This window comes from Kwoniella europaea, chromosome 1 (genome assembly GCF_036810445.1).
Source record: "Kwoniella europaea PYCC6329 chromosome 1, complete sequence".
In the NCBI taxonomy this organism is placed as follows: Eukaryota; Fungi; Basidiomycota; class Tremellomycetes; order Tremellales; family Cryptococcaceae; genus Kwoniella; species Kwoniella europaea.
This window is the reverse complement of record NC_089487.1, coordinates 15,676,876-15,702,208: the sequence shown is the minus strand read 5'-3', so window position 1 is coordinate 15,702,208 and position 25,333 is coordinate 15,676,876. Positions and strand designations below refer to the sequence as shown.

At 44.1% G+C, this 25,333-nt stretch overlaps 10 protein-coding genes across 10 annotated transcripts; 4 read left to right on the top strand and 6 right to left on the bottom strand.

Moving 5' to 3' along the window:
• Nucleotides 1–221: 221 nt before the first annotated feature.
• Nucleotides 222–1,204, bottom strand: V865_005985 (uncharacterized protein; the record flags this gene model as incomplete). The annotated part of the gene is made up of 6 exons (XM_066229748.1): nucleotides 222–259; nucleotides 337–406; nucleotides 474–801; nucleotides 877–905; nucleotides 977–993; nucleotides 1,108–1,204. 6 exons carry the CDS (start codon nucleotides 1,202–1,204, stop codon nucleotides 222–224), a joined length of 579 nt encoding a protein of 192 aa, XP_066085845.1.
• Nucleotides 1,205–1,667: 463 nt separating this feature from the next.
• On the bottom strand, nucleotides 1,668–5,065 carry V865_005984 (uncharacterized protein; the record flags this gene model as incomplete). The annotated part of the gene is made up of 12 exons (XM_066229747.1): nucleotides 1,668–1,694; nucleotides 1,766–2,107; nucleotides 2,186–2,478; nucleotides 2,535–2,621; nucleotides 2,679–2,718; nucleotides 2,791–3,080; nucleotides 3,175–3,711; nucleotides 3,778–4,048; nucleotides 4,107–4,180; nucleotides 4,246–4,365; nucleotides 4,444–4,531; nucleotides 4,613–5,065. 12 exons carry the CDS (start codon nucleotides 5,063–5,065, stop codon nucleotides 1,668–1,670), a joined length of 2,622 nt encoding a protein of 873 aa, XP_066085844.1.
• A 386-nt stretch (nucleotides 5,066–5,451) lies between these two features.
• V865_005983 (uncharacterized protein) lies at nucleotides 5,452–8,011 on the bottom strand (the record flags this gene model as incomplete). The annotated part of the gene is made up of 14 exons (XM_066229746.1): nucleotides 5,452–5,609; nucleotides 5,682–5,733; nucleotides 5,803–5,918; nucleotides 5,999–6,223; nucleotides 6,284–6,410; nucleotides 6,481–6,631; nucleotides 6,689–6,768; nucleotides 6,832–6,894; nucleotides 7,018–7,072; nucleotides 7,132–7,284; nucleotides 7,354–7,438; nucleotides 7,504–7,538; nucleotides 7,599–7,651; nucleotides 7,748–8,011. 14 exons carry the CDS (start codon nucleotides 8,009–8,011, stop codon nucleotides 5,452–5,454), a joined length of 1,617 nt encoding a protein of 538 aa, XP_066085843.1.
• Nucleotides 8,012–8,772: 761 nt separating this feature from the next.
• On the bottom strand, nucleotides 8,773–10,748 carry V865_005982 (glutathione synthetase; the record flags this gene model as incomplete). Its single annotated transcript, XM_066229745.1, has 4 exons — nucleotides 8,773–8,810; nucleotides 8,884–9,692; nucleotides 9,847–10,065; nucleotides 10,246–10,748. The coding sequence occupies 4 exons, from the start codon at nucleotides 10,746–10,748 to the stop codon at nucleotides 8,773–8,775; spliced, it is 1,569 nt and encodes a 522-aa protein (XP_066085842.1).
• Nucleotides 10,749–11,090: 342 nt separating this feature from the next.
• Nucleotides 11,091–12,707, top strand: V865_005981 (glutamate-5-semialdehyde dehydrogenase; the record flags this gene model as incomplete). Its single annotated transcript, XM_066229744.1, has 4 exons — nucleotides 11,091–11,279; nucleotides 11,338–11,608; nucleotides 11,695–12,017; nucleotides 12,111–12,707. The coding sequence occupies 4 exons, from the start codon at nucleotides 11,091–11,093 to the stop codon at nucleotides 12,705–12,707; spliced, it is 1,380 nt and encodes a 459-aa protein (XP_066085841.1).
• Nucleotides 12,708–13,845: 1,138 nt separating this feature from the next.
• V865_005980 (uncharacterized protein) lies at nucleotides 13,846–15,583 on the top strand (the record flags this gene model as incomplete). Its single annotated transcript, XM_066229743.1, has 9 exons — nucleotides 13,846–13,959; nucleotides 14,046–14,090; nucleotides 14,165–14,414; nucleotides 14,497–14,540; nucleotides 14,607–14,832; nucleotides 14,893–14,987; nucleotides 15,055–15,076; nucleotides 15,134–15,330; nucleotides 15,419–15,583. The coding sequence occupies 9 exons, from the start codon at nucleotides 13,846–13,848 to the stop codon at nucleotides 15,581–15,583; spliced, it is 1,158 nt and encodes a 385-aa protein (XP_066085840.1).
• Nucleotides 15,584–16,216: 633 nt separating this feature from the next.
• V865_005979 (uncharacterized protein) lies at nucleotides 16,217–17,421 on the top strand (the record flags this gene model as incomplete). The annotated part of the gene is made up of 7 exons (XM_066229742.1): nucleotides 16,217–16,309; nucleotides 16,402–16,448; nucleotides 16,553–16,667; nucleotides 16,744–16,826; nucleotides 16,927–16,986; nucleotides 17,070–17,291; nucleotides 17,358–17,421. 7 exons carry the CDS (start codon nucleotides 16,217–16,219, stop codon nucleotides 17,419–17,421), a joined length of 684 nt encoding a protein of 227 aa, XP_066085839.1.
• Nucleotides 17,422–17,957: 536 nt separating this feature from the next.
• Nucleotides 17,958–19,444, bottom strand: V865_005978 (uncharacterized protein; the record flags this gene model as incomplete). Its single annotated transcript, XM_066229741.1, has 2 exons — nucleotides 17,958–18,978; nucleotides 19,041–19,444. 2 exons carry the CDS (start codon nucleotides 19,442–19,444, stop codon nucleotides 17,958–17,960), a joined length of 1,425 nt encoding a protein of 474 aa, XP_066085838.1.
• Nucleotides 19,445–20,886: 1,442 nt separating this feature from the next.
• V865_005977 (uncharacterized protein) lies at nucleotides 20,887–21,900 on the top strand (the record flags this gene model as incomplete). Its single annotated transcript, XM_066229740.1, has 6 exons — nucleotides 20,887–20,974; nucleotides 21,036–21,065; nucleotides 21,130–21,189; nucleotides 21,245–21,292; nucleotides 21,363–21,682; nucleotides 21,781–21,900. 6 exons carry the CDS (start codon nucleotides 20,887–20,889, stop codon nucleotides 21,898–21,900), a joined length of 666 nt encoding a protein of 221 aa, XP_066085837.1.
• Nucleotides 21,901–22,425: 525 nt separating this feature from the next.
• On the bottom strand, nucleotides 22,426–24,773 carry V865_005976 (uncharacterized protein; the record flags this gene model as incomplete). The annotated part of the gene is made up of 5 exons (XM_066229739.1): nucleotides 22,426–24,095; nucleotides 24,161–24,242; nucleotides 24,328–24,396; nucleotides 24,471–24,558; nucleotides 24,661–24,773. 5 exons carry the CDS (start codon nucleotides 24,771–24,773, stop codon nucleotides 22,426–22,428), a joined length of 2,022 nt encoding a protein of 673 aa, XP_066085836.1.
• Nucleotides 24,774–25,333: the final 560 nt, after the last annotated feature.

Sequence of the window (25,333 nt, the reverse complement as noted above, 5' to 3'; positions counted from 1 at the left end):
CGTACCTTCCTAACTTGAGTCACATTTCCTTCATCGATGTATATAATTGATAAATGTGTATCACCTGATTGGCAATTGACGGATATGTGCTTGCAAGTATGCTTTCCTACATGTGTTCAAGGTGTGAACTGCTGCTGACTAATGATTCCATCGGTGCTAAGACAAGACCCATCTAATCCGTCTAAAATGATAGCCCCCGTTCTTTCGTGACGCCATACATCTCAAATCTCGACTTCATATACCATCAATTGATGAGGTGCTGTCCATCATTCACAAACATTGACCATCAGCTTTCTCTCTTTGATAGCGATTAGGCTGATGATTACAATCACTCACCACCTTCTTCATCAAATTCCGGCCCTTCAGCTACATATCCCATCTTTGCGTAAAACGGGATAGCAGGGATCTACGATGACAGTCAGCACATCATACCCGGCTCCGTGATTTCACTTTCATAGATCTCTGGTACTCACCTGAGAATGACATTTCACTTTGATCGTCTTCTTTCCCCCTTCTTCCTGAACAATCTTTCCTTTTTCTAATTTATCTTCATTATCTTTGATCCACTTGTGCATCCCATCTACCAATACTTTTCCAAAACCGTACTTCCTATATTCTTTTTCTACCGCTAATCGTGTCAATTTCGATAGAGAGGGTACATATCTTATAGTACCTATTGATTTTTCCGTCGTCTCTTCTTCTCCCTCCGTCGGTGAAGACAAGCTCGGTATGCGAGTCTGTTCGGAGGGTGGGGAAGGGATGGGAGTGGTAAGTAGGAAATGGATGGAAGTGGGATCGTATCTTTTCTTACGAGATCAGCTTTATTCATACTTGCACGAGAAAGAGCGATGTCATTTAATCTAGTGGATTACTCACTCGTCTATCTCTGTATCCAATGGGAATCCCTATTCGCATCGAGACAGTACGATATATATCAGCTACCATGTTCATCCATTTCTTTCCGTCATGACCTTACCTGTTCAACCGAAAATACTATTTCGACACGACAAGGATTAGCATCTTAGCCTCTGATCCAGACACAGTGTATTTTCAAGGGGCATTGGATACATTGAAGTCGATCGGGATCCATGACATGGTGCGACTCACCCTCTATCCTGATATCATAACAAGCTTCAATCTCATCTTTCGTCTGAGCTACTTTGAGGGTGAAAGGCGGCCGCACTTTTGCTGCTGAGGTTGACATCGTTCACTCTCTTTTCGATAGGCCTGCGACGGGGTTTGGTTCGCCTGTGTATACAGAGGATAGAGAGAAAAGGAATAGCTGGTCACTCAAAGCATATGTAGATGTTTATATACAAACTCGGATTACTTGTTGATATCTTGGGGCGCATTCGAACGAAATAACCGTATCCGCCTATCATCGATTTAGCAGCAGTTTAACCGATCCATAGGTGTAACCGCACCAGTACAGTCTACTATCACAATATCGATCAACTGTCTCTCCTATAACTCTCAAGGAGGTGATATGCCATCAACGAGGCTATCTGTACTAGCCCTAAGCTTCAAAGAGTATTATAAAATTACATATAAAATGGGATGAAACCGATTCTTATAACGCTTATAAACCCTATAAATATTATATCACTTGAAATCGTTAGACATAGATGGCACCCGTACGTAGCTCGAGATCGCCGTCTTCTTCCCAATTACGCCGCTCTACCAGCCGTATGATCCTATCGATATAATACGACGATTAGCTTCGTTCATTCAACCGCAGCTTGCGACCTTCTTTCCTCGAGCTCACCTTGTACACCCTCAAAGCTTGCAATTCTCCAACTATCCTATCTTTCTTTTCACCCTGATCCAATCTCTTACCCTTAGCTCCGAATCCAAATAGAGATCCATCACCTTCATAACCCTCTACTAACCCCTGACAACCAACATCTTCATTCTCCTTGCCGTCGTAACGAGCAGTCTCGATCTTCAGTCCCTCCTCATTCGCTAAATGTAAAAGACAGATGAAACAGAACGAAGTTGATATCTCAGACATCTTTTCGGCGGGGTAAGATGATCGAAGGGATGTAATGATATTATCAAAAGTCTTGACTGGTTCGTTTCCATCTTTCGTAGGTGTTTTGGGCAACTCCTACATTCACCCGAGAAATAAAACTAATTAGCCTCTCTCACTTACATGCGACAAGAGAAGAATATGAATTAAACATACAGTCTCATCTTCTGAACTATCCTTCTCAGCCGGAACGAGACTTTTCAATCCAGTCCAGATATCATCTTTCAACCTCTTTACATCTACTCTCTTAGCTTTCTTGGCGAAGTTGACGTTCTCAGGTCTACTCTTTTTCAGTTCGATGTTCTGAGATCCTTGCAATAGATCTTCAGCTTCATTGGAATCATACAAGTTTGCCGAGTCTCCAGCGTCCAAACCGTCGTCGACGTATCCATCATCCATATCGTCATGGAAGAACTGCGTTTCGAATGGTATCGGCTGAGAGTCGTTATCTGCGGAATGATCAGTATGCGGTGCTGAAAATCACTTGATATGGATTTGTACTTACCCATACCATCTCCCTCGAGACCTGCATCCGCTCGTTCGGCAGCAGCTTGAGCCCAGAAGTTCTCATCGATCTCGCCGTTGGCGTTTTCTGGGTATAACACGTCAGTGGTGTGGTCTATTGACTCGTGGGGAATCTTCAACTCACCAGCTAGTTGAGTCACTGCACCACTCCTTCTCATTCGCAGCTATCATATCATCATTAGCAATGTAAATTCATGTCATGGTGATCATTTCTACGACTGAATATTTGGACTCACCGAGAACTTGGGTTTCAAGAACAATCTCAACAGTTGTCTACTACTGAAATGCATATCATCAGGTAGTAACCATTCTTCTCTTCGTTTACCCGCCGAGGTCTTCTTGTTGGATCTGGAAGATGCAGTACGCGTGGAGGGTAAGGTGATGGATGATTTCGTGGCGGGGGCGAAGAGGGTTTTGGATGAAGTAGCAGATGTAGACGGCGATGAAAAGTCGATTGTGAATGGTGCTTTGGCCGGTTTAGCTGTTTTTGTGGGAGCGGTAGATCCACCGGCTGGTGTAGCAGCATCTATAGAATATACCAGTGGTTAGACTTCCGTTTACTCTTATATCTATAGATATATCAATGAGATAAATATGACCACGAGGGTCGTCGCACATACCTTTCCTCGTTACTTTACGCAATTTCCAATGTTCTGCACCTGCCCAGGATTTACCAAAACCTTTATCGAAGTAATCAAACATTCCTTCTGCATCATCATCATCACCACCATTTCCGAAAGCCATCACCAACTCCCCGTGACCTGCTTGACGTCTAGGATCGAATGGTCCGAGACGTTCACCCGGAGCGGCCATCGCCAACGAACCGCCCATACCCTGTCCGCTGTAGGCTTCTTGAGCATCCATATCGTCTCCCATCATGGAAGCTCCATCATCGAATCCACCTGAGGGGCCCATATCGTAATCTTCGTCACCGAAGAAATCATGAGCTTCACCTTCCCCAGGCATATATCCAGGAGCGTATTCATCGTACTCGTCATCGGCGTATGAGGGTTGATATTCCTCGTCGTTGTATGAATCTTTGAGGTTGAAAAGAGTAGTGAAGTCGACAGCGGAATCCGGGTCGGAGGAAAATTTGAACGCAGAGAGAGTATCTGAGATGTATAGGTCTTGTACGGCCTCCACAGAGGGTACAAATTCTGCAAAGAGGCGAAATGTCAACCTGATTTAAGTTACCCTTGTGAAAGAGAGAAACGACGACTTACCTCTGAGCTTTTCAAGATCCACCATCTCCTCTTCCTCATCAGCTTCTTCCTCTTCTTCCTCTTCCTCCCCTCCCGCATCTCCAGCATCAAACACAACTCTTCCCTTACCATCAACACCGAGGTGATTCATGAGCAAACCCATCGCCCCTCCTTCATCGAAGTCCGCACAGGTTTTCTTGAACAGCGGATCAACGGTGAACTCAAGATCGAACTTCTTGACCTGTAGCTGAGCGAAAGATTTGGCTAATGTCGCTTCGGATCGACTGGTCGTCTGTCAAAACATTGACGTCAGCATAATAAGTGGATTTCGCGAATTGATGACAACTCGCCTTTCGCGTTGTTTTGGGTTCACCACCCTCTTCGTCATCTCCATCACCACCTTCTCCATCCGCATCATCTGCAGCTATACGATATTATATCGTCAGCATCTTTTCGTCTGCGCATGTTAATAGATAGATGAAAACTGACCATTCCCGCCTGCAAGACCACTCAATAACTTCCCAGTCTCAGTCGCTACACTGTCCACTCGCGAGGTATAAATCTTGACACAACCATCGAGAGTACAAGAGGCTTTCTGGAAATTGATACCTAGGTGGATAAATGAGGTCAGCAATATATTTCCATATAGATGTGGATAACTCTGGCACTCTGAAGGTATTCACTCACTTTGATCATCTGGTCCATTTCGTAAAAGTGTCAAATCCGCAAAATAATCAATCAAAGCAAAGTTCCATGTGTTATTCGCAGTGATTTTCTAATTTATAAATTAATAAATCGGTACCATCAGCTCACGTCAGCCATCCGGCATTTAATTCGATATGGTAAAGATATTTACATTATCAGTAGCCAACTTCATCCATTCTTCAAAATTCGTATTCATCACTTCCATACTAATGACCGGTTGAGCCGGTTCCACCGCTGACAATCTCTTTGCACGCCTTTGAGCCATCGTCTGACCACCTGACGAAGCCTGTTGGACCGCCAGAGCAGATACAGTCCTCTTTCCATTCCCTTGTGTCCCAAGTCCTGGTCTTTCTTTAGGTTCACCAGCTGAAGGAGCCAGTTCACCGAAATGAGCTGATTTTCGACGTTTGGCTTTCTCAGCCGCATCGTCGTTCATCAACATGGCCAGACTGGATGATTTGCGAGGTGCGTTGATGGTTCGTGATGGCTGTAAAGGTGATCCAGAAGGTGTAGCGGTCGTAGATCCTGATCCGGATAATTTCTTTGATATCACCCTCGGACGCGGACTGGATATTGAGGATGGTGATGATATTGCCGTTGGCATTGTAGATAGACGAGATGCGTATGATTCTGTTGCTATGCTATGCTTTCACTGCCATGTGATGGAGGATGAATGGAAGTTGTCGTTGTGTGTGTTTATCGTTGATTGTTTGATTGTTGTTGTTGTTTTCTCATTTTGGCTGAGCTCCAGAGACGCGTCACAACGTGGCAAAATTACGTAACACGTCGATTCCAGTTCTGGCGCTGCTTCATGGACCAGTATCTGTCGCAACCATAGTTACGAGTATCCAAGATGCATTTTTTCCATATCCACACATATACAGTCATACTTCAACCTTTCATACGTCCCAGATATCTGGGTATACAATTTCTGTCTACTGCATCTGCAATGTTCATCCACCAACCAATAAATCTACACCTACAACCGATCTAATGGGAACCCTCCACCCTAACAGCGGAGAATGTCGGCCCGTGATAATGTTTCCTAGCGTTGATAGCGTACCATACAGCTGCGATCGTGGAGAATCCAGCGAACACGACACTGGCGTAGTTCATCGAAGCTGGGTCGGTGACAGGTACGGCGGTAGCTACAAAATGCACCACAACGAACTCAGCTCAAATTGCGTTCGATGATCAAGGATATATAATCTCGTACTTACGCATACAAAAGAGAATGATTGAGAAACTGATCCAAACTACTGTGATGATGTTCTGCACAAAATCGTCAGCTCAAAGCTCAACAAGTCCGTAGTAAAGAGGAATCAAGGGAAGGTGACTGACAATGACAAATCCAAATTTGCCTAATGAATACGGCGCGTTCCTAACCATCTTTCTACCTCTGACCAAAGAACAGAGAACGGGGAAAGCGTAAGAGCATCCCAAGCAGATAGTTGCCACTGTAAAAATCAAAACAGAAGGGTCAAAACTGTCCTGTATCTTTTTGGGCTTTAACGGAATAGACGAAATATTGACTGACCTCCAGTAAAAGCATTGAATGCAGCGCTACTTCCCAGATAAATCAAACCCAACAAGGCACAGACAACAGTGGAAAGTATGAGGGAATTGATGGGAATGCCGAATTGGGGATTGACAACTTTCCACCATCCCGATCCTGGTATACCACCATCACGGGAGAACGCCCATGTACATCTTGATGCAGCTGTCAGAGAACCGATCGTGGCGAATACCCATATACCCAGAACTACAAAACACCATAATCGATCAGTCAACACTCGTAACAAGAGGGGACCGTGCAGCTCACTCAGGAAGAGTAATCCCAGAGCTGCTCCGGAGCTACCGGTGACAATTTTATAAAGTAATGGCATTGGTTGCAGACTCGCTACTTCCAAAAGAGGTGTGATGTCCGGCAAGACGAAGTTGATTGGGAGCTGAATTTACATATTTTACAAAGTACAGCCATCAATATCGATCACTTGCTGCAGAATCATTATAACTTACAAGGTAGACCAAACCAGTGACCGCTGCAGCAGCGACTGAGAGGACTGCACATGTCAGCTTGCTCTTTTCCACCGAAGACTTACCCATCGCTCGAGGGACTTGATGAGCAGGTTCTTTGACCTCTTCGCATAACGCAGCTACCATTCCGTACCTATCATCTTGTCCAAGTGAGCAGTATTCCTTCCACATGATCATGGGCGGAACTCACCCGGTAAGAGTATATGCAGCTTGTAGTAGACCGACGAACCACGCCCAAGCAGCTGGCCAGCCCGAGGGAGATGCGTCGAACTAACTCAGATAATCAATAACCGAAATGCATTGTGCTGAATGGAGACCAAAGAGACAACTTACATGAGAGAAAGCGAATTTGCCAGAATTTCGATTATCTGCCATACTCAACAATGTCACGATGATCTAGCAGTACAAGTCAGAGAAACCTCCAGGATTACACAGAGGATGGACATACCCTACAGAATAAACGGGGTATGATCAGTATAAGGGGTCAAGCTTGTAGTTGAGATAAATTACGACTTACACTATCACTGACGCTCCCGTCCAATACAAGCATATCGTGTTTAGCTTATCCAGATATCTATATAACCAGTATCAGCATAATGTATCTAGAAGTTAGGTTTCACATTTTCAACTCACTTTGTACAGAATATATTGATCAACAGAGATCCTAACAAAGCTCCCCAATAGACTAAACAGGTCTGCCAAGCGGTTGGGACGTAATCTTCATGGTATAACGTAGCAGCAGCCAAGATAAGTTGAGATCCTCCAAAAGTGATCGAGGCAGTCACACTGTATTAAAGCATAAGACTACGAATCAGCAATTGGTGCTCTCTCTTCATTGTTATGACTATCACTCACGTCCAGTTTCCTACAGTCCCTAACCATCCTGTGAGGTAACTTGCAAAGGCACTGTACTTAGGTGTAGACAACATCGCTGACCAGTCTGTATTACATCAAACACAGTGGTAAGCTCGTAGCTTAGATGGTATGTGGTGGATGTGAACGTACAATATACACCCCCGGATGTTGGGAATACGGAGCATCTGTTCATATCACAATACAATGTCAGCTTATATCCGCTTATACGAGTGGTGTAGACGTACATTTCAGCCAGACTAGCAGCGATAGCCAGTGAAACTAGCGACACGAATACCCACTATCAATCGGACCTCCATGCATCAGTACCAAATCATTTTCTCCTGGTATGATTTAATTTGCGCAGTGAACATATATTTGAAGGTAGGTCACTCACACCATAGAGGATAGTGACTGGTCCACCATCCGTCAAAGCGATATTCAACGTAGTGGAAGTACCGAACGGTACAGCCATAATTGCGAAACTTAATCCCAAGACAGATATCATTCCCAAATTCCTTTTCAATTCTTGTTTGTATCCCATTTCTTCTAATCTCGCTACTACGTTATCGCCTTCATCTTGTACGGGGATGGTCTGTCCATAGCCATTGCTAGGGGTGGTTTGGGGTGGGACGATGCTCTTCTCTGCTTTATCATCCATTTTGAATTCGACGTTTGATACCGTACAGTGCGGATAATGATATAATCAAGGATGATAAAACCCAAGCGTAAGAGGAAGAAGAGTGATTACGAGCTGGATGTAGGTTCGAGTATATAGTTATAATCGGAAACGAGGTGAGATGAGATGAGATGAATTGCTTATCTCTTGAGTTAGTGTGCTAATGCTAAAGCACCACTGAAGTAGTACCCGTAGAACATGCAACACCCTCGGATACATATCATCGAGATATCAGCATTTACCTGCAATGATAAAGTCTCAAACCCAATAGCAAAAAACCCAATAAGCGAGAAATGGAGATAAAATAGATAGATACATAATCGAGCTAAGAGGGATCTCTGCAATTGTGCCTACTACTCGTACTCATCTCTGACTAACTGTGCCTTGCCCGCCTTGTACGTCATCTCCTCTGACATATACTTCCGTATCATGAATTGCCATTCGCCAAAAGACGGATGCAGCTTATCGTTCAGTCTCACGTGAGATTCAATGACCGGTTAATTTAGAAATCACTGTAGGAAGCTAAGGGTTCGACTCATTTGTAGAGTCCGGGTTATCCGGATCACCATCATCACACTCCTCGATATACTGCAGATACTGCAGGTACGGAACGCAGATTACAATTACTGTGTACGAGCAAGTCAAGGTATCTTAGATGACGCCTTCAGATCGGCTCAGCTTATGGTGCTGTTACATTCAATATGAACATGGCAGCTGTATATCCTCTATGATCTAGTTTCAATCTAATCTACAAGTAAAGGAGAATCAATTGAACTTATACCTATTTAACCGAAGGATTTCATATCAGCACGATTATTCCCATTCGATTAGCATTGGCGGTGATCAACACTTACCAATCGCTACACCACCTTCATCACTCTCTCTACCCTTTGTCCTCAACAACGTCCCAGCAGTCTGGTTCACCACTTCCTTCTCACCGAACAATGAGACTCCATATACACCTAATTCACTGACTATATCCGCCAATCTCGATTTATTCTCACCACCTTTTACCAACAGGTTCCTAAGTCCTTTGGGAGGTTCAATCAATTCCATTAATATATAACCTTCTTTCTTTTCAGGTTCACCCTCTATCCTATGCTTATCTTCTTCTGCTAACTCTTTCAGATAACCTGGGATATTCTCTCGATAGATATTATTTCCACCACCTTCACGTTGAGGTTTCAATACATATTTCTCAGGTTGACTCGTGGCGAGTGCATAAGCTTTCTTTCCCAATTCAGAATTGTCCATGGGATATAATCCTATCCAAGTCAATCTCAATCTATCTACATCTTCTTGCGTCAGACTGCCCGCTCCCTTGCCAAATCCAACATGAGGTCTATGATCGCCTAATAAGAAATCTTCAAGAACTCCAGGTTCACTCAAGACCTGTTGGATCTTCTTTGCTCCGGATAACTGCAATGCCATAGAAGGACATTTGATAGCTTTGCTTTTCTCTAGCAAAAGTCGGGTGGACCATTCTGCCGAAGAGGGATAATCTGTTGGAGTGTATGCTGATCGATAGTAGATCACTGATACTTCCCTAGCCGGCAAGGAGGGTTGAAGGGGAGACGGTAATAAGAGGTTTTTGGTGGTGGGGTCGATTTGGGCGAGAGTCGATAGTTCGGAGAATGTATGTCGGATGACAGGGATATTATGGCTATGGTCCAGGTAAATTAGCATATCTTTCTTCTTATATCCACATGAGGTAGATGCAAGGTCTTGCAAAGCTTCAAGACCTGGACGGTCTTCTTTTGCTCGAGCAAGACACAGACAAGCGTCTGTCAGACCAAGGCAGACTGAACAGTACTCACCTCTCGAGTAACTCGAACTCCAACCATCTTTGATCAAACACATTCCTCTCTCCATCCTGAACAACGAACAATATCACCGCATCTTTGTTTCCATAAGCTTTCCATCCTTCCGCTAAACCTGCTGCGAGGTTTTTCAGAGGTTCGTTGGCGGGAAAGTTTGATGGATTGGAGAGATGTGGCGAGACGGAAAAATATCCGTTAGTAGCTTTTGAGAGGTACCTGCGTAGTGGTCATGTACATGTCAGCGAAACGTCGCGACCACAACTTAAATATGGGAGTGAGAGAACGGTCTACACGTGAATATGGTGACAGTATGGCCTCACAACTGAGTGATATTCACACCGAGGTCTCCATTCTATGACTCATAACTCAATCAAGATGCGAGGATATCACACTCACTTGTGCATTTCTCCAGCTCTCTGACTCAAAGCACCGAAACTAGCAGCTATCGTGTTGAATTCTACCTGTTTTATACTTATCCCATCCTTTTCACCATCATGCAACAGATAATCTGACCTGAATAAACCCAATTGAAGAGGTTGGACCAAATCATTTCTGATGGATTTCCATCCTCTCCATAATTCACCCTGGAAAGTATCCACTTTCGACACGCTACCTCCCATTACTCTATCTAAGAAATCCCAATCCAGCGTTATCCTGGCGTATAAAGCGTTGTACAGCGGTTGTAACGATACAGCCAGATCGTATAAACCCCTTGGAAATGGGGTGGGAAGTAGCGATAGGGGAGCGGCTATGGCTGAAGTAGGTGGTTGGCTTGATGAAGGTGGAAGTAGAGTGAATCCGTGGGATAGGGCATAGGTGGAGGATAGGAGGATGAGATGTGAGTGTTGTTCGGGTATGAGCGAGGGGGGCCAGTCGGGAAGAGTGGTGGACACTGACATGATGGGTGGGTTGGGTGAGGGATATAGGAGGATGGGACCGAGGAGGAAGTTGAATGGAGGGGTTTATATGCTTTTTGAAGGTATGTACGATCTTCGTATGATACAAAGGATACGAATGAAATAAGGTGATCTCCTGATCTTTCTTCTTTATCAGCACGCCATCTAACTGAAGTACAGAGCACGGACCTCCACATCCAAGTTACACATCCAACGGAATCAAATTCCATGTCCGAGTTACCGTATGACTCGGTGTAAAAAAGTTGGGCGAATTCATGATACATCTCTATCTTTCCATCCATACCATATAAACCTTCCATAAATTGTACCGATTCCTTATACACCATGTCCGACCCATCAAGCTCAGGCTCGAGCTCCAGTGTGGCCGAATCAATCGCCAGAGCCGCTCGAGCAGCTTTCGAGCAATCTCAATTGGTAGATGTGTCAGAGAGGGATCTGGCTCTGAGAGCTATTCGCCAAGTGTTGGAGGGGAAGAAAGATGAAGTGCTGAAGGCTAACAAGGCAGATATGGAGGTGAGTCTAATTTCGATCAGACTACTAGTACTATTCTGATCAATCGACGTGAGCATAGGCAGCGGAAGAACTATCATCCCAAGGCAAATTATCTAAATCACTCGTGTCTCGTTTAGACCTTTCGAGACCAGGGAAATTCGATGCGATGTTACAAGGTATATCGGACGTAGCTTCCTTACCTGTACCAACGGGTCAAGTCACTTTTGCAAAGGAGTTGGGGCCAGGATTGGATTTACACAGAGTCACCTGTCCTATCGGTGTGCTGTTGGTTATCTTCGAAGCTAGACCTGAGGTAGTGGTAAACATTGCTGCGCTCGCTATTAAATCTGGTAAGTGATCCTTTTCATCTGTCTACTTGTCTGAAAAGTTATACCAATATTGATTCTGCTTGCGATTTTGCTCGGTGTTGCTATAGGAAATGCGGCAATCTTGAAGGGAGGAAAGGAATCACTTCGAACTGCTACCATCCTCTCTCAACTAATTGCCGAAGCTTTATCCAAAACCTCCATCCCACCGACGTTCATTCAATCGGTCTCTACACGATCTGAGATCTCCTCGCTACTCGCTCAAGATAGGTATATCGACTTGGTGATGCCAAGAGGAGGAAACGAATTGGTCAGAAGTATTCAGAACAACACGAGAATCCCAGTTATGGGTCATGCGGATGGAATATGTGCGGTTTACGTAGACCAAACTGCGGTAGAGGAGAAGGCTTTGAGGGTAGTGGTCGAATCGAAGGTAGGTCTAGCGACAATCACTATCCGATCAAAGCCTGAATGGACAACATCTGAAACCGTACGGGTAGCTAACAATATCTTGGTTTGCGTTCAGACCGATTACATGGCAGCCTGTAATGCCGCCGAAACGTTGTTAATCCACTCATCACTCTTATCCACCCTCTGGCCCAAACTAGCTTCTGAACTAATGAAGAACAACGTCTGTCTACGATGCGATCCTTCGACTTTATCGGCCATTCAGGATATTCCAGAATCATCCAAATTCGTTACGGCAAGTACGGAAGAAGATTATCATACGGAATTCCTCGGACCTACTTTGGCAGTGAAGACAGTTAACAATGTGAATGAGGCGGTCAAACATATAAATTCACATTCATCCCATCATACAGATTCGATCATTACTGAAGATGAGAAATCAATGTCAATCTGGTGTAATGGTTTAGATAGTGCCAACTGCTATGTCAATGCCTCGACGAGGTTTGCCGATGGGACTAGATATGGACTGGGAACTGAAGTCGGTATTTCGACTGGTAAGACGCATGCGAGAGGGCCAGTAGGGTTAGATGGATTGGTGATTTATAAGTATATGATGAGGAGTAGGAATGATAAGGGAAGTACAATTGCGGATTATGAGAAAGGGGAGAATAGATATACACATAAGGATTTGGTTAAAGGTGGACCTCCCTTCTGAGTAGAATCAGATGAAAAAGATTCATGGAAATGCGAATAATCCAGGGTACTCTTTAGGATACCGCAGAGCAATCCTTCACCATTGTCTCATCTTGTCTCATCAAAGCCATCGTTCTCCTTCGCCTCTGATCATCTAAAAACTTATAGACATAGTCTTATACGATGGCATGCATGGCAAATAAATGCCCAGAGCAGAAATGTGTCAATGGCTCACGTCAAAGTCGCATATTGAACAGAGAAGCCGAGTGCAGTGGTTCTCGTCTCAGAGTTTCGAAGGCGAAAGTGGGGTCGTGGACGAACGATGAAGCGATTCGATAGAGGAAGAAACGAGAGAAGCAGAACAATCACCTCATAGTCCCGCACACATGAACAGTATTTCTCGACTAGTCAATGTGATTGAAATTCAGTGATTTGATCGAATGCTGATTTGACGACATGAAATCGGTCTCGCGTTGGTCCACGGTGGTAAATGGGAGGATGGTGACTAACCTCACATGTCGTGCAGAATCCGGACCCAATCCATCCTGTACCGCGGAATGAGATGGTGTTTCGGCATATATTCTTCAGTGCCACCACTGCTGTATAAACTCATCACATGAGCGTCTGCGATTTCGTATGGGATGCATGCCTGGATGCATGGTGCAGTAGAGTCAACGTGATAGTGATGATGAGCACTGAATATGACCGTCGATGAATCACTCAGGCACGATCCACGAGAGATGGTATGACCATCGGGGATGGGCTGCAAATAGAAATAAAAATAAGAGTCAAGAGCTCGCCTCGGTCATGATTATCATCATCATAACAATGTGGGATGCCGAAGTGGACAAGTAATTGTCATCTCATCGACATCAGACTTGGCAAAAATCATATTTATTGTATGATTATATAGCATATAGCATCCGAGGTGTGCGTGTGTGCGCTACGTACTCTTCCCTCCGCTCCGTTGATCCACCTCACATTCACATTCATCAACAACAATCGCAGAACAGCTTGTCATTGTATATATCACCGCCTCTCCTTACATGGCAATCACAAAGGGACTTGTATCCCAATTATATCTTCCCAACTTTAATCGACAACGACATATCTCAGTTTTAGCCAGACGAGCAGTATTCAACCAGATACGAATCAGAAGTATGACAAATACAGTTACAGTCCGTCCAGCCAGTGTAGAGAGGGTGAAGGGCGATCATTGGGTGAACGACAAGGGGACGGCGTTCAAGAACCCATGGAAGACATTTACCAGTTTTGTAAGTTATTTACCTCATCGTACAATCGCCATTTCATGATGAGGATGTACGAACTGAATGGATGTATCGGAATATGTTACAAATAGGGGGCGATGGAGGTCATGAAGATCATACCTACAATGGCATGGAAGGTGAGTGTCTTCATCGTCGCTGCAAATTCAATGATGATAAACAAGTAACAAAAAAACGATGAACACATATTTAGGCTTGGACGAATAAGGATCCAGCTGCCAAGAATGCTAAAAAGCTCATACCTCATATCCAACCGACATACGGTTTAGACCTCCCTTCGACAGAATTGAAAGTCACTTGGTTAGGTCATGCCGCGTCGTTAGTCGAGATGCCCGCTAGGGAAGATAGCGAAAAGGGCCTGAAAGGAAGAGGTGTAAGGGTATTGTTCGATCCTGTTTTGTTGGATGTCATTTTCCATGGAGTTGGTCAGAAAAGGTTGAGTAGTGAGTGGGAATGACCGTCAAACTTGATCATAATTTAGAATGATATATTGTGGTTGCTAATCTCAAGATTGCTTTTTGGCAGCGAATGTCACCAAGATTGACGAGCTACCTGAAGTCGATGCTATCGTAAGTCTATCTTCCCCTACTCCTCATAAAACAAACTAATATCTTTATCCTTACGATGGGTTTTAGGCCATATCACATAATCATTACGATCACCTTGACCTCCCCTCTCTCAAAGCCATCTTCACGAATCAGAAATCCAAATTCGGAAAACATCCCAAATTGTTCTTACCTCTTAACAACTACCATGTAGTCTCTGGACTGGGCTTGGGAAGAGAAAATGTAATTGAGATGGATTGGTTTGAAGAAAGACAAGTTTTAGTAGATGGAGTAGGGGAAGTCAAAATTGCTTGTAGTGAGTAAAAGCCTCTGTAGGCAAAGGACGATAGGATGTTCATTCGAGTACTGTCCACAGCACCCAGCCAACATAATGCTTCGAGAGTAGGATGGGATAAGGATAATTCACTTTGGTCTTCTTGGGTAGTCAAGGACACGTCGTCGAATGCATCTGTGAGGGACTCTGTTCCAGCATCATTTCTCTTGAAAGATTGTTAACTGATAGATTGTCATGATCCAGGTATGGTTCGGCGGAGATACAGGTATGTCCTTCACTTTATCACCCTCAAGGGTATAAACATTGATGATACCCTTTTCAGGATACTGCATCACCACAGAGGAATCTCATTCACTCGAAGACCTACCCAAAGAAGTTTGTCCAGCATTCAAAGAGATCGGCGATCGATTAGGACCATTCACCGTAGGGTTGATACCCATCGGTGCATACGAACCTCGAGCTTTGTTTTCAGCTGTACATGCGGCTCCTATTGATTCAGTAAGGATGTTCAAAGATACTGTGAGTTTAGCTGTTCCTTGAAAGTAGAGCCACCGTAAGAAGTATGGTATGATTGCTGACTTGTTTAATTTTTATATGAACCGAATAGAAATGTCAAAATGCCATTGGAATACATTGGGGTACATTCCAAATGACCTACGAACCGTTCCTTGAACCTCCTGAAAGACTCAAGACAGCAGCTCAACAGGTCGGTTTGAAAGAAGATGATTTCGTCGTTGTTGCCTTAGGTGAAACGAGGGGTTATACCGTGTAGGCACGGGCAATCTTTGGATCATATGATCACTATGCGTCTGATCGCGGGTATGAGGTTTAATTAACATGTACTAATGTGCATAGAGATGATGGTGATGTATTTTGTATTATAGTCACTCAAGACATGGAAACTTGACTACGAATTGACCTAGATACGATCAGCTCTATGAGAGATCGCCAGGTGATTTACTACGCTTGAACTTGACGACCGACTTGCACAGTGTACCTGTAGTCAACTGTCAGCTTGACAATCTGAAAGTGGCAACGATTGTCAAGTGGTCGTTAAAAGTGGCTCAGACATTTCGTCTCTTGACTACCGATTTCTCAAACGCGATGAGCGTGAGCTGATTGTTCCGACTCTCAGACAAGAGATTTTCTCAGAGGGTGACTTGAGCCATTTTACTAAAATGTATAAGAGTCAATCAAGAATTCACGCATATTTGGGTGTTTTCTCTTCTTTCCTCACTCCTCAAAATTATCCTTCTCTTCCATAATCTGCTCCTCAATATTCTTTCTCACAAGCTGGTCTTGTCACATCCCACACCAGATAGAATACACAGCTAGTCTATGTATTATCCCTTTCTGAGAAATTCGAACAATCAGTTGAACTGAATCCCTACGTCCCTAACCCACGATGTTCGCTCAATCACTCTGCCTTCTCACCTTGTTGGTTTCTCCTGTCTTATCCGCTACTCATACAGTCAATGTGGGAAATATCAAGACTCTGGTAAGTGCCACACCATCCGATCGGTCCTCACACCTTGATAGATAGTGGACTTGGGAACTGATTAGTTTTGTACGTGGGGGGCGGTGATGTAGACTTTCCAACCCTCTGAAGTAAAAGCTGAATTAGGAGATATAATCGAGTAAGTAGAACCATCTATCACTTACCATCCACCCAGTCTCGAGTCGGCATTCTGGCAGTTCTGACATTGGTGGTGATATTATATTTCGTCACTCTGTGATTCAGGTTCAAATTCTTAGCTGGCAATCATACAGTGACTCAATCGACTTTCGCTTCACCATGTACGAATGCAGGATTTAACTCTGGTCAAATACCTGGGAATCCAGATTCACCAACTAGTGTAAGCCAAGTCGACTCTCGACAACTAGCATCTGACTTGGGTTGGATTAACAGCTGATACTGTACACTCCTCGTAGTACTCTATCTTGGTTAATGATACTAAACCGATTTGGGTTTATTGTGCGACAGGTCAACATTGTCAGAATGGTATGGTCATGGCGTAAGTTTACTTTCCTCTCTACGTGCAACACAAAAACCAATACCCGTTCAGAATATGTGTTGCCGATACGTATTGACAAAATGTGTGAAAATCATGTTAGAGTCAATGCACCTACTTCTGGAAATACATTCTCAGCTTTCCAAGCTAACGCTATGGGTGGGTGAGTCATACATCACACAACTATATTGGATACGATGTTGCGACGGCTGACTGATGATATATTGGAATAATCTATCCGATTAGGGGAAACGCAACTACTGCCGGAAACTCAACAGGGTCAGCATCAACCTCTGCCTCCCCCTCCTCCTCAGCGGCTGCCTCCGGAGCAAAAGCGAGCGCAGGTGTGACTGGTTCTGGTACTGCGGCTGCGGCTGACTCGAGTGCTTCTGCTTCGGCTTCTGCTTCGGCAAGTAGTACCAATGGTACTTCCTCTTCATCTTCCAGCGATAGTTCCGCTGCTTCTTTGTAAGTCCTCTCCTCTACTGATGAAGAAATCACCTCGATTAACGGATGTATGGTACGCCGGTTTAGGGAGATCAACCTCGTACCGATCAGTCTGGTGACTTTGTTAGCTCTTTGGTTCACTTTGGTATAGCAATTGAGTGACAACACTGCATGCCAACGATTCACCTAGACTCTCTATAGTGATTGTTCCTCTTTTGAATGATGACTTTGACCTTGTTCGAGAGTGGGATGTATGCATTCGGTCAATTGACTTTTGAGACTTCTTAGTGATCTGCAAAGTCGTTTTTTTAATGAAGTACATGAAGTCTCTTCGATGAGATTAAATGATCATTCAATGAAATGAGACACATTTCCCATGCTGGTGTGGAACCTCTTTCATTGAGTTTGCTGGCTTTGGCAGTGCGTTCAGTATTATCTCGCTAGTACCCATGTTCGTGAACCGTTCAGATCCAGTTGCCAATGCCGATACTATATGCCCAATATCATCACTAATCATAATAAGTATAATGAAGAACGATATATAAGAGAAGATATATTGTCCGAGTTTCCCATATCCAGTATCAACCATTTCGTGCCAACTGAATTTAAACAAGATGAACAACCCAAAAGCAAAGCTCAACTTCAACGAAAACAAATGGACATGAGAAGATATAACCAATCGACAAATTACACATTAGCGACTCTTAGACCCCTCTCCTCGCCACCTGGTCTAGTGACACTTCCTGCACTTCCTGGTCTGGGCGGTCTCATACCAGGTCCTTGACTTGATAATCTATTTTGGTCGTATCCGCCGTATGGATCTTCATCATCTGCATATTCGTATGCCTGTTTCGGATCGAAATAGTATCCGTGTGAATTACCACCATCATCCTGCTGAACATCATCTTGACCGTGCGGTTGTGGTTGAGAGTAGTCGGGTGTATTGGTATATTGGTCATGTTCATATTGGTGTTGTGACTGATCGTAATTTTGTTGAGCGGCAGTAGCTCCGAATCCCGCTAAACCAGGTGCCGTAGCAGTTGACATTCTATCTTGAGGATTGAGGTTCTGCATATTGATGGCATATGGATCATATCCTCCGGAGGGATCTTCGTAATCGTGATAACCTCCATTAAGATCAGGTTGAGGTTGACCATGAATGTCTATACCTGGAGTTGTCGATGCGTAATATCCACCATATTGAGTTATCGAAGGTTGTTGTTGTTCTTCATCATCGTCAAATGCAGATCGAGAAGAATGATGTGCGGCCACCGCTGCTGCAGCTGCAGCAGCTGCTACATCCCTATCTAGACGCTGTCTTCGACGACGACGTAGCATGAAAATTGCAAATGCGATTACACCTGCTGTGATGACCAGACCGACAGCTACGAACGTACCAGCCACAGCACCGGAATTGCTAAAGAATCCCGAATCGCTGCTGCCTCCACTTGCTGATAGCGATCCAGAGGGGTTATGAACTACTCTCGTGATGGTGTAGACTTGGCCTGACGCGTCAGTTGACGTGGCTGTCTCTGTCAGCAGCGATGGAGCGGTCGTGACAGTATGACCCTCGGCATCGGTCGTAGTTACTTGAACAGCTGAGGTGTAGGTTGATTCGGCAGTGGATGAGACGAGGGAAGGTTGGTTGATAGATGTGGTAGTAGATGGTTGGGCAGAGCTCTGTTCGTCGGATTGCGAAGCGGATGCCCTACAAGTGACCTTTATTTAGTAACAGTATTCGGCATGAGACGTGTATGCAAATTAACTCACGAAGCTGACTCCGAGGCACTCTGACTCGGCGATTGCGTCGCACTAGCTGACGAACTCTGCTGCTCTGATGCACTTGCACTTTCACTTGGACTCGGCGACGCTGACGCAGATTCCGAAGCGCTTGGCGAGGGAGATTGACTAGGTGAGCTGGATGGCGAGACGGATGCCGAGGATTCTACATTCGAGGGCGAAGGGGAAGGGTCGGAAGATGGGGATGGAGATGGGGAGGCGGAGGCGGATTGTTGGTTATCACTTGAGGGACTGGGCGATGGGGATGTTGACTCTACGTCGGAAGGTGCAGCAGATGATTCTATTGGCGATGTAGAAGATTGTTCGGATGTTATGGTAGGTTGGTTGGTAGGGCCAGTATTGGTTGTTTCGGTAGAGACCAATTGAGGTGCCATGTCGATGATTTGAAGTATGCCGATAAGTGGCAAGGTGAAAGAGGATGATAACAATGGTTAGTCAGTTATAGTCCTTCACGAAATGAACTGCTATTGAGGGTAGGGTAGACCATCCGAGCCAATGTAAAATCAAAATATTGTGAATCAAGTGAAAGGACTTTGTATAACGAGGCGTGGTCATACAAAGGGTGGTACGGTGGTATACGACTGCGATGAAGGATGAGATGGTGAAAGGAGCTACACCAAAGAATTCATCTCAAAGGTCTTCCTTCCTGGCCTGACCATTGCTCTTGACCGACGACGATATCGCATGTAGCCCACTGTACATAGCTAAGAACATTCGACTACATGTCTGATGTCTTGGATAGCAACTTTGACAGCCTTGCCTCGCTCTTGCTGTGTCACAAAAATAACGATTTTTCGCGTCGCACCCTCACACCCCAGAATTAAACAAAAAAAAAAAGAGAGAGACAAACACCCTTCAAATCCGCAGACTGATTTTGAAACTAAATCATAAACGAGACTTACCGGCCATGACGATCAGTTGAGGGACTCCTTGTTCTTATAATTATAGATCCTATATTAATCTCTTGAAGAAAAGGAATGTATGTTACTGGGACGAACGAGTGTGGTATCGATGCGATGGCTCAAAGGCGATGTCGAAAGAGAGAAGAAGACGACGCGTAGAGTCAGTTGTTTAAGACTTGATTATGTACTGCCTTTGATTCTTGTGGCTTGTCGACTCGAGACTGGAATGAGTGTACTGTGTAACAAAGATGATTGGAATGACAATGAAAGATGATGAGAAGAATGGGCAGCGATGCTTCTCTTTCTTCTTCTCTCAGTCTCAGAGTAACCATATCCATCCATCTCTGCATCTCCGCACGCATCTCCTACTGTCTGGTCGTTTGCTCGGACTGGACTGTTTTTTTGTTGTTGTGTTGTGTATTTTGTGGGTTGTTTCAGGGTCAAGTTGAATTAGACTACTCTCCTGTCCTTACGCGTGAGAGGAACCGGCTAATATCCCAATTGGGTAATCATGCCTCTGAGAGGCACGCGGGGGAACAAGAACAAGAACACTGGTTGTATGGATGGGATGGGAGAGACGGGGAGTGGGTCAAAGCGCCAAGATGGATCAGCCCGGAACTAAGTTACAGCACACTGCATTATTGGACGGAGTGTGGCATGGCACCAGATCGCAAACTGCGGTGGATACCGCTTTATGCTTTGTTCAGTTTGATGCCGATGAATGACGTCGGTGTCCGAACAGGGGACGAAACCAGATGAGATGGCAATTCGAACATGAGATGGTTTGGCTGAATTCAGTTTGAAATATTAGGTGAAAGCATTGGACATCATTCTCACTGTCTCTCTTGTGTACATCCCTAGCTCCATCATCTCCTTAGACCCGCTCCACATCCGAATTTACCGCTACAGTCAACATGGCAACACCAGCAAAACTTCCTCCGTCCGTCCAGAAGGTAGAGAAGATGGGTGAAGATAAGATACAGGATTTAGTATTGGATAATGGTGAGTCTGAGTTGATCTACATATTAGTCTACAACATACTGAAGGTCGTGATATCCCATAGCCGACTCGACTGAATCCAACTTGCGATACGGTACGTCCGACCTGCCAAAGGAGAAGTAACTGCAGCAGAAACACATTCTAATGATGATGTATAGCTGCCTATCTCAGAAGAGCCCGAGATATCGTCCGAGCGGGATCCAGGTATACCGCGTACAGTGAGCTACCTCAGAGTAAAATCGAACCAAGCTCATTCGCTGACATTGTTGACAGCTTCGGATGTAGGAGAAGCGTTCAGACCAGTCGTTCCACCATGGGTTGGTAAGTGATCTCCCGTGTAAAATTACGGTTTCCGCCAAGTTTGAGGTGTTGATGTATACATATTCGCTAGTCACCGCTGCATACGGAGTATCTTGGGCCTACTTGATTGGAGATGTATCATTCACAACATACAAATCTTCCCAGTTCGGTCCAACACCTCTAGAAGCTGCCAACATGTCTGAACCTACCCGATTAGCGATGGTAGCGGTGAAAAGATCCGTTTTCCAAGGTATAGCTTCAATGGCTTTACCAGCTTTCACCATTCACACGGCGGTGAAACAGGCTGGTAGACAGTTCGCTAAATCATCGAATCCAACTTTGAGGAGATGGGGTCCGACATCAGTAGGAATTGGGATCGTACCGTTCTTACCTTATTTGTTTGATCATCCTGTGAGTGGATGACACCGTCCGCTTCGGACTTCGCTCTCGAGCAATATCATGACTCTTCTTTATCAAGATCCTTAAGCTGATGCATTGTTGATCGACAGGTCGAGAAACTCACTGATCTCACATTCGATAAAATTGAAGAAACTTTCTTTAGTGGTAATCCCCTTCCTGATACACCAACTTCTACACCTGTCAAACCTGGACGACCTCGCGAACTGTAGAAATGTAGAATGAACAATATCTAGTGTTGGGTTCTATGGGCGGATTGTAGGTGTTAGAATCGATACGAGGATTAGAAAAGTAGATTATAAGATTTGGCCTCTGTACGTATGCAATACATTGCATATCCCGACTACGTCTCGTCTCTTGATGCATCCAATACACACCATTGTGCGCCAATATTACAGATCCCAATTCATTCATTCATTCTCAGTTCGTATCATTACCAGATCGTAGTACGAAAATCACCTTCCAGATTCATTCGTACATACATACACACATAGGTAGGATCGGTCAGTACTGCAAGTGATAAAGGTAGGTTTATAATACAGTTCAATTTATACGATACAGAAGGGGGAATTCGGGAGTCAACTGGAAGTGGTGTCACAATGAAATGAACGAACAAATGAACATGTTGTTACAGATCACAAAGAAGATGAAGATAAGCAATATCTCAGTTGAGTAAATCCTTCACGTTCTTCACTACACCATCCGGCGCTTTGTCGCCTTGATGAGCGAGAGCAATGTCATTCAAACCAATTCATACCGTTCTCCGTCGTAGAATACGATTGGTCTTGTACTTGAGACAGAGGTGGATTTATTAATGACGCTAGAGGACTTGAGATAAATGGTTTATCATTGTTATCTGTGTGAGTATCGAATGAATGAGTTATATTAGTAAAACCATTAGGACTAGTAGGAATGTTTGTCACGTTCATATTGCTGTGATTCTGATTCAAATCATTGTGAATGGAGTTCGTCTCAAGGGACGAAGTCAATGTTGATAGATGAATTGGGTTATACCATACAAAAGGAGGAATTGGTCTCCCTTCTTTTCCTTCTTCTTTCTCCTCTTTATCTTCTTTCAAATCTGTTTGAGGATAAGATTGGATCGGAATTGAAGTATCGATCGAATTATTCCTACTATCTAACCCCCCATTGAACGATAATGATAAAGATAGATTTGAAGGTGATGATACCCTGGTTATACTTGGTGTAGACCATTCACTGCCTACTGGACTTACCCATCTTGGATCGATCGTCCCATTCCCATTACCTATAATCATCGGTTTGATCATAGGTTGAGGTTGAGTTTGACAGGTCTTGGGCCATGTGTACTGTATCTTATCCCAACTTGATGAAAGTTCGTTATGAGTATCGTTTGATATCCCAACATTACCATTTTCGAGCATCACACTTGATGTAATCCCAGACAGAGGCATGGTATTGATACTGAAATTTGGAGATTGATGTTGATCCTGAGCTTGAAATTGATCTTGTCTGGTCCTATTCTGAAGCAGATGAGGTGGGATGGGAGCAGCAGGTGCGGCAATCCTAGGTGGTGGATTAGGCATCGGAGCAGAAGGTTGAACTTGAGGTAACTGCAGTTGACCATAAGCTGCATTAGTACTTAACGGCGAATTGGTATATCCATAACTTGCAGCAGCATCCGTATCAATTGTCAAGTTAGGTTTGTAGGTCTTCATCATTAGACCAGATCCTGGTCCGAATCCCAGGCCAGGTCCTGGATTCAAACTTGAATTGATAGAAGATGTCAATGTATTGAACTGACTAGGACTATAAGTCGATTTGAAAGGTAATGAAGTATGTCGATGAGTTGGAGAAGTATGGATCGAAGCTGGACATGAAGAATATGGTCTTTCACCTAGTATCAATAATGGATTAGGTAAAGCTCTCTGTAAATGTAATGAACTGGTTTCTCTTGCTGGTGATTGGATCGATGAACCGTTTATATTGACATGTGGCCAGATTGCTCCACTTGTATTGGTTGTGGTAGTATCGAGAGAACTCTGAATACCGTTATCGTTCGTAGTACCAGTAGTGTCATTTTCAGAATATTCTGCTATGTCAGATAACAATGTATTATTCCTTTTCATACCATGATCGTCAATATTCATACTCGGGTGATTGGACACGTTGGAATGTTCATCATGATCATGCTGCGTTTGAGCTGGCGTCTGTTTATTCCAAAGTGAAGATGATGAAGACCTTTCTCGATTCTTGGAAATGTTCATTGCCTCTTTGATCTGACGGGCTTTTTCAATAACGCCTGGACCAGCTTTCGTCCTTATTATCTCACCGTTGGCTAGTCGTCGAGTACGGATTAATTTAGGTGGAGCACGTCGTTTGATCGAAAGAAGCTCGGAAGGGGTCGAAAACCGATTGAGTGTGGGGTCTGAACAATGCACAAGAGGAAAGAAGAGTCATTTTAATTTATATCCATATACACGTAGTACTCACGAGCCCAGACACTCGCATCTGATATGTTCCCTTGGGAGTCCTTGAATTGCCTTCCTGGGAAAAGACGAGAGAAGCCATATATCTGAGAGATGACGATCAGACACAAGCCTCTGTCAGATGAATCGGCTGGATAAAGACGGCCAAAATGCAAGGATTGGTTCACTCACATTTAGCTGACGTCCGAATGAAGCTATCTTGTCATGTTTGAATAATTTCGGTAAGACTTCTTTGGCGAGCTATCATTGGAAACCACAAAATACAAGTCAGTATATGAAACTCGAATATGAAATACCTGTAAAGTGGCACTCACTCTATCTGGCTGAGCAATGACCAATTGCTTCGAGTCTGACGCCCAGTAGATGATATCGGGACATGGATGAGGTTCAAGCGAAAGGAAGCTAATGCGAAAGACCAGAGGTAAGCCGCGAATCCACTGTCCAAGAGCTCATAGGTGGATATCAGTGGTGTGCACTGAAGTGGCAAGAAAGACTAAAACTCACTCGTACAATTTCTGCAAGAAATTCGGCGGTTTCGATCCCCCATTTATAGCTGAATATCTACCTAACATACGATCAGGTGAGGCCTCGTAACCTTGTCTTTGTTTTTCGGCCATCGTGTCGTGTTGTGTTATGACGATTTGTAATAGGATGAACAAACCAGAGGATAAGATATGAGGACAGGTACAATGTATCTTCAAGTGGCAAAATATAATTATGTAAAGGGGTATGATGATCCCCCCTCTTTTCCAACTTTACCCGATTCTCTTCTCGTTCATACTATATATATCCACAGTAGTAGTAGCGAGAGGATAAATATATGTGTCATCTTCCTGTAGAAAATTCCGAATATTCATCAAACATTTGGTATCTCTCACCCATTACTGCTCGAATTTCAAGCTCGTCATGTCTGGTATCCTTTCATCATTTCCCCATCTTACATCTTACAGAAAGATGTTTATTCCTCTTTCCATTCATGTTGGTTTCTTCCCCACTAGTCATGTATTGGAACTGCGTCATTTCTATGATGGTCGTTTGGAACTATTCGGATTATAATCTTTCACATTGGTCTGGCGCGCACGTACCGAGCGCTTACTGGCACCGATTCTCGCCTATGTTGACAAAACGATAACATATAGACAAAGTATCTGTCTTCGTTGAAAAGAAGGACTGAGGA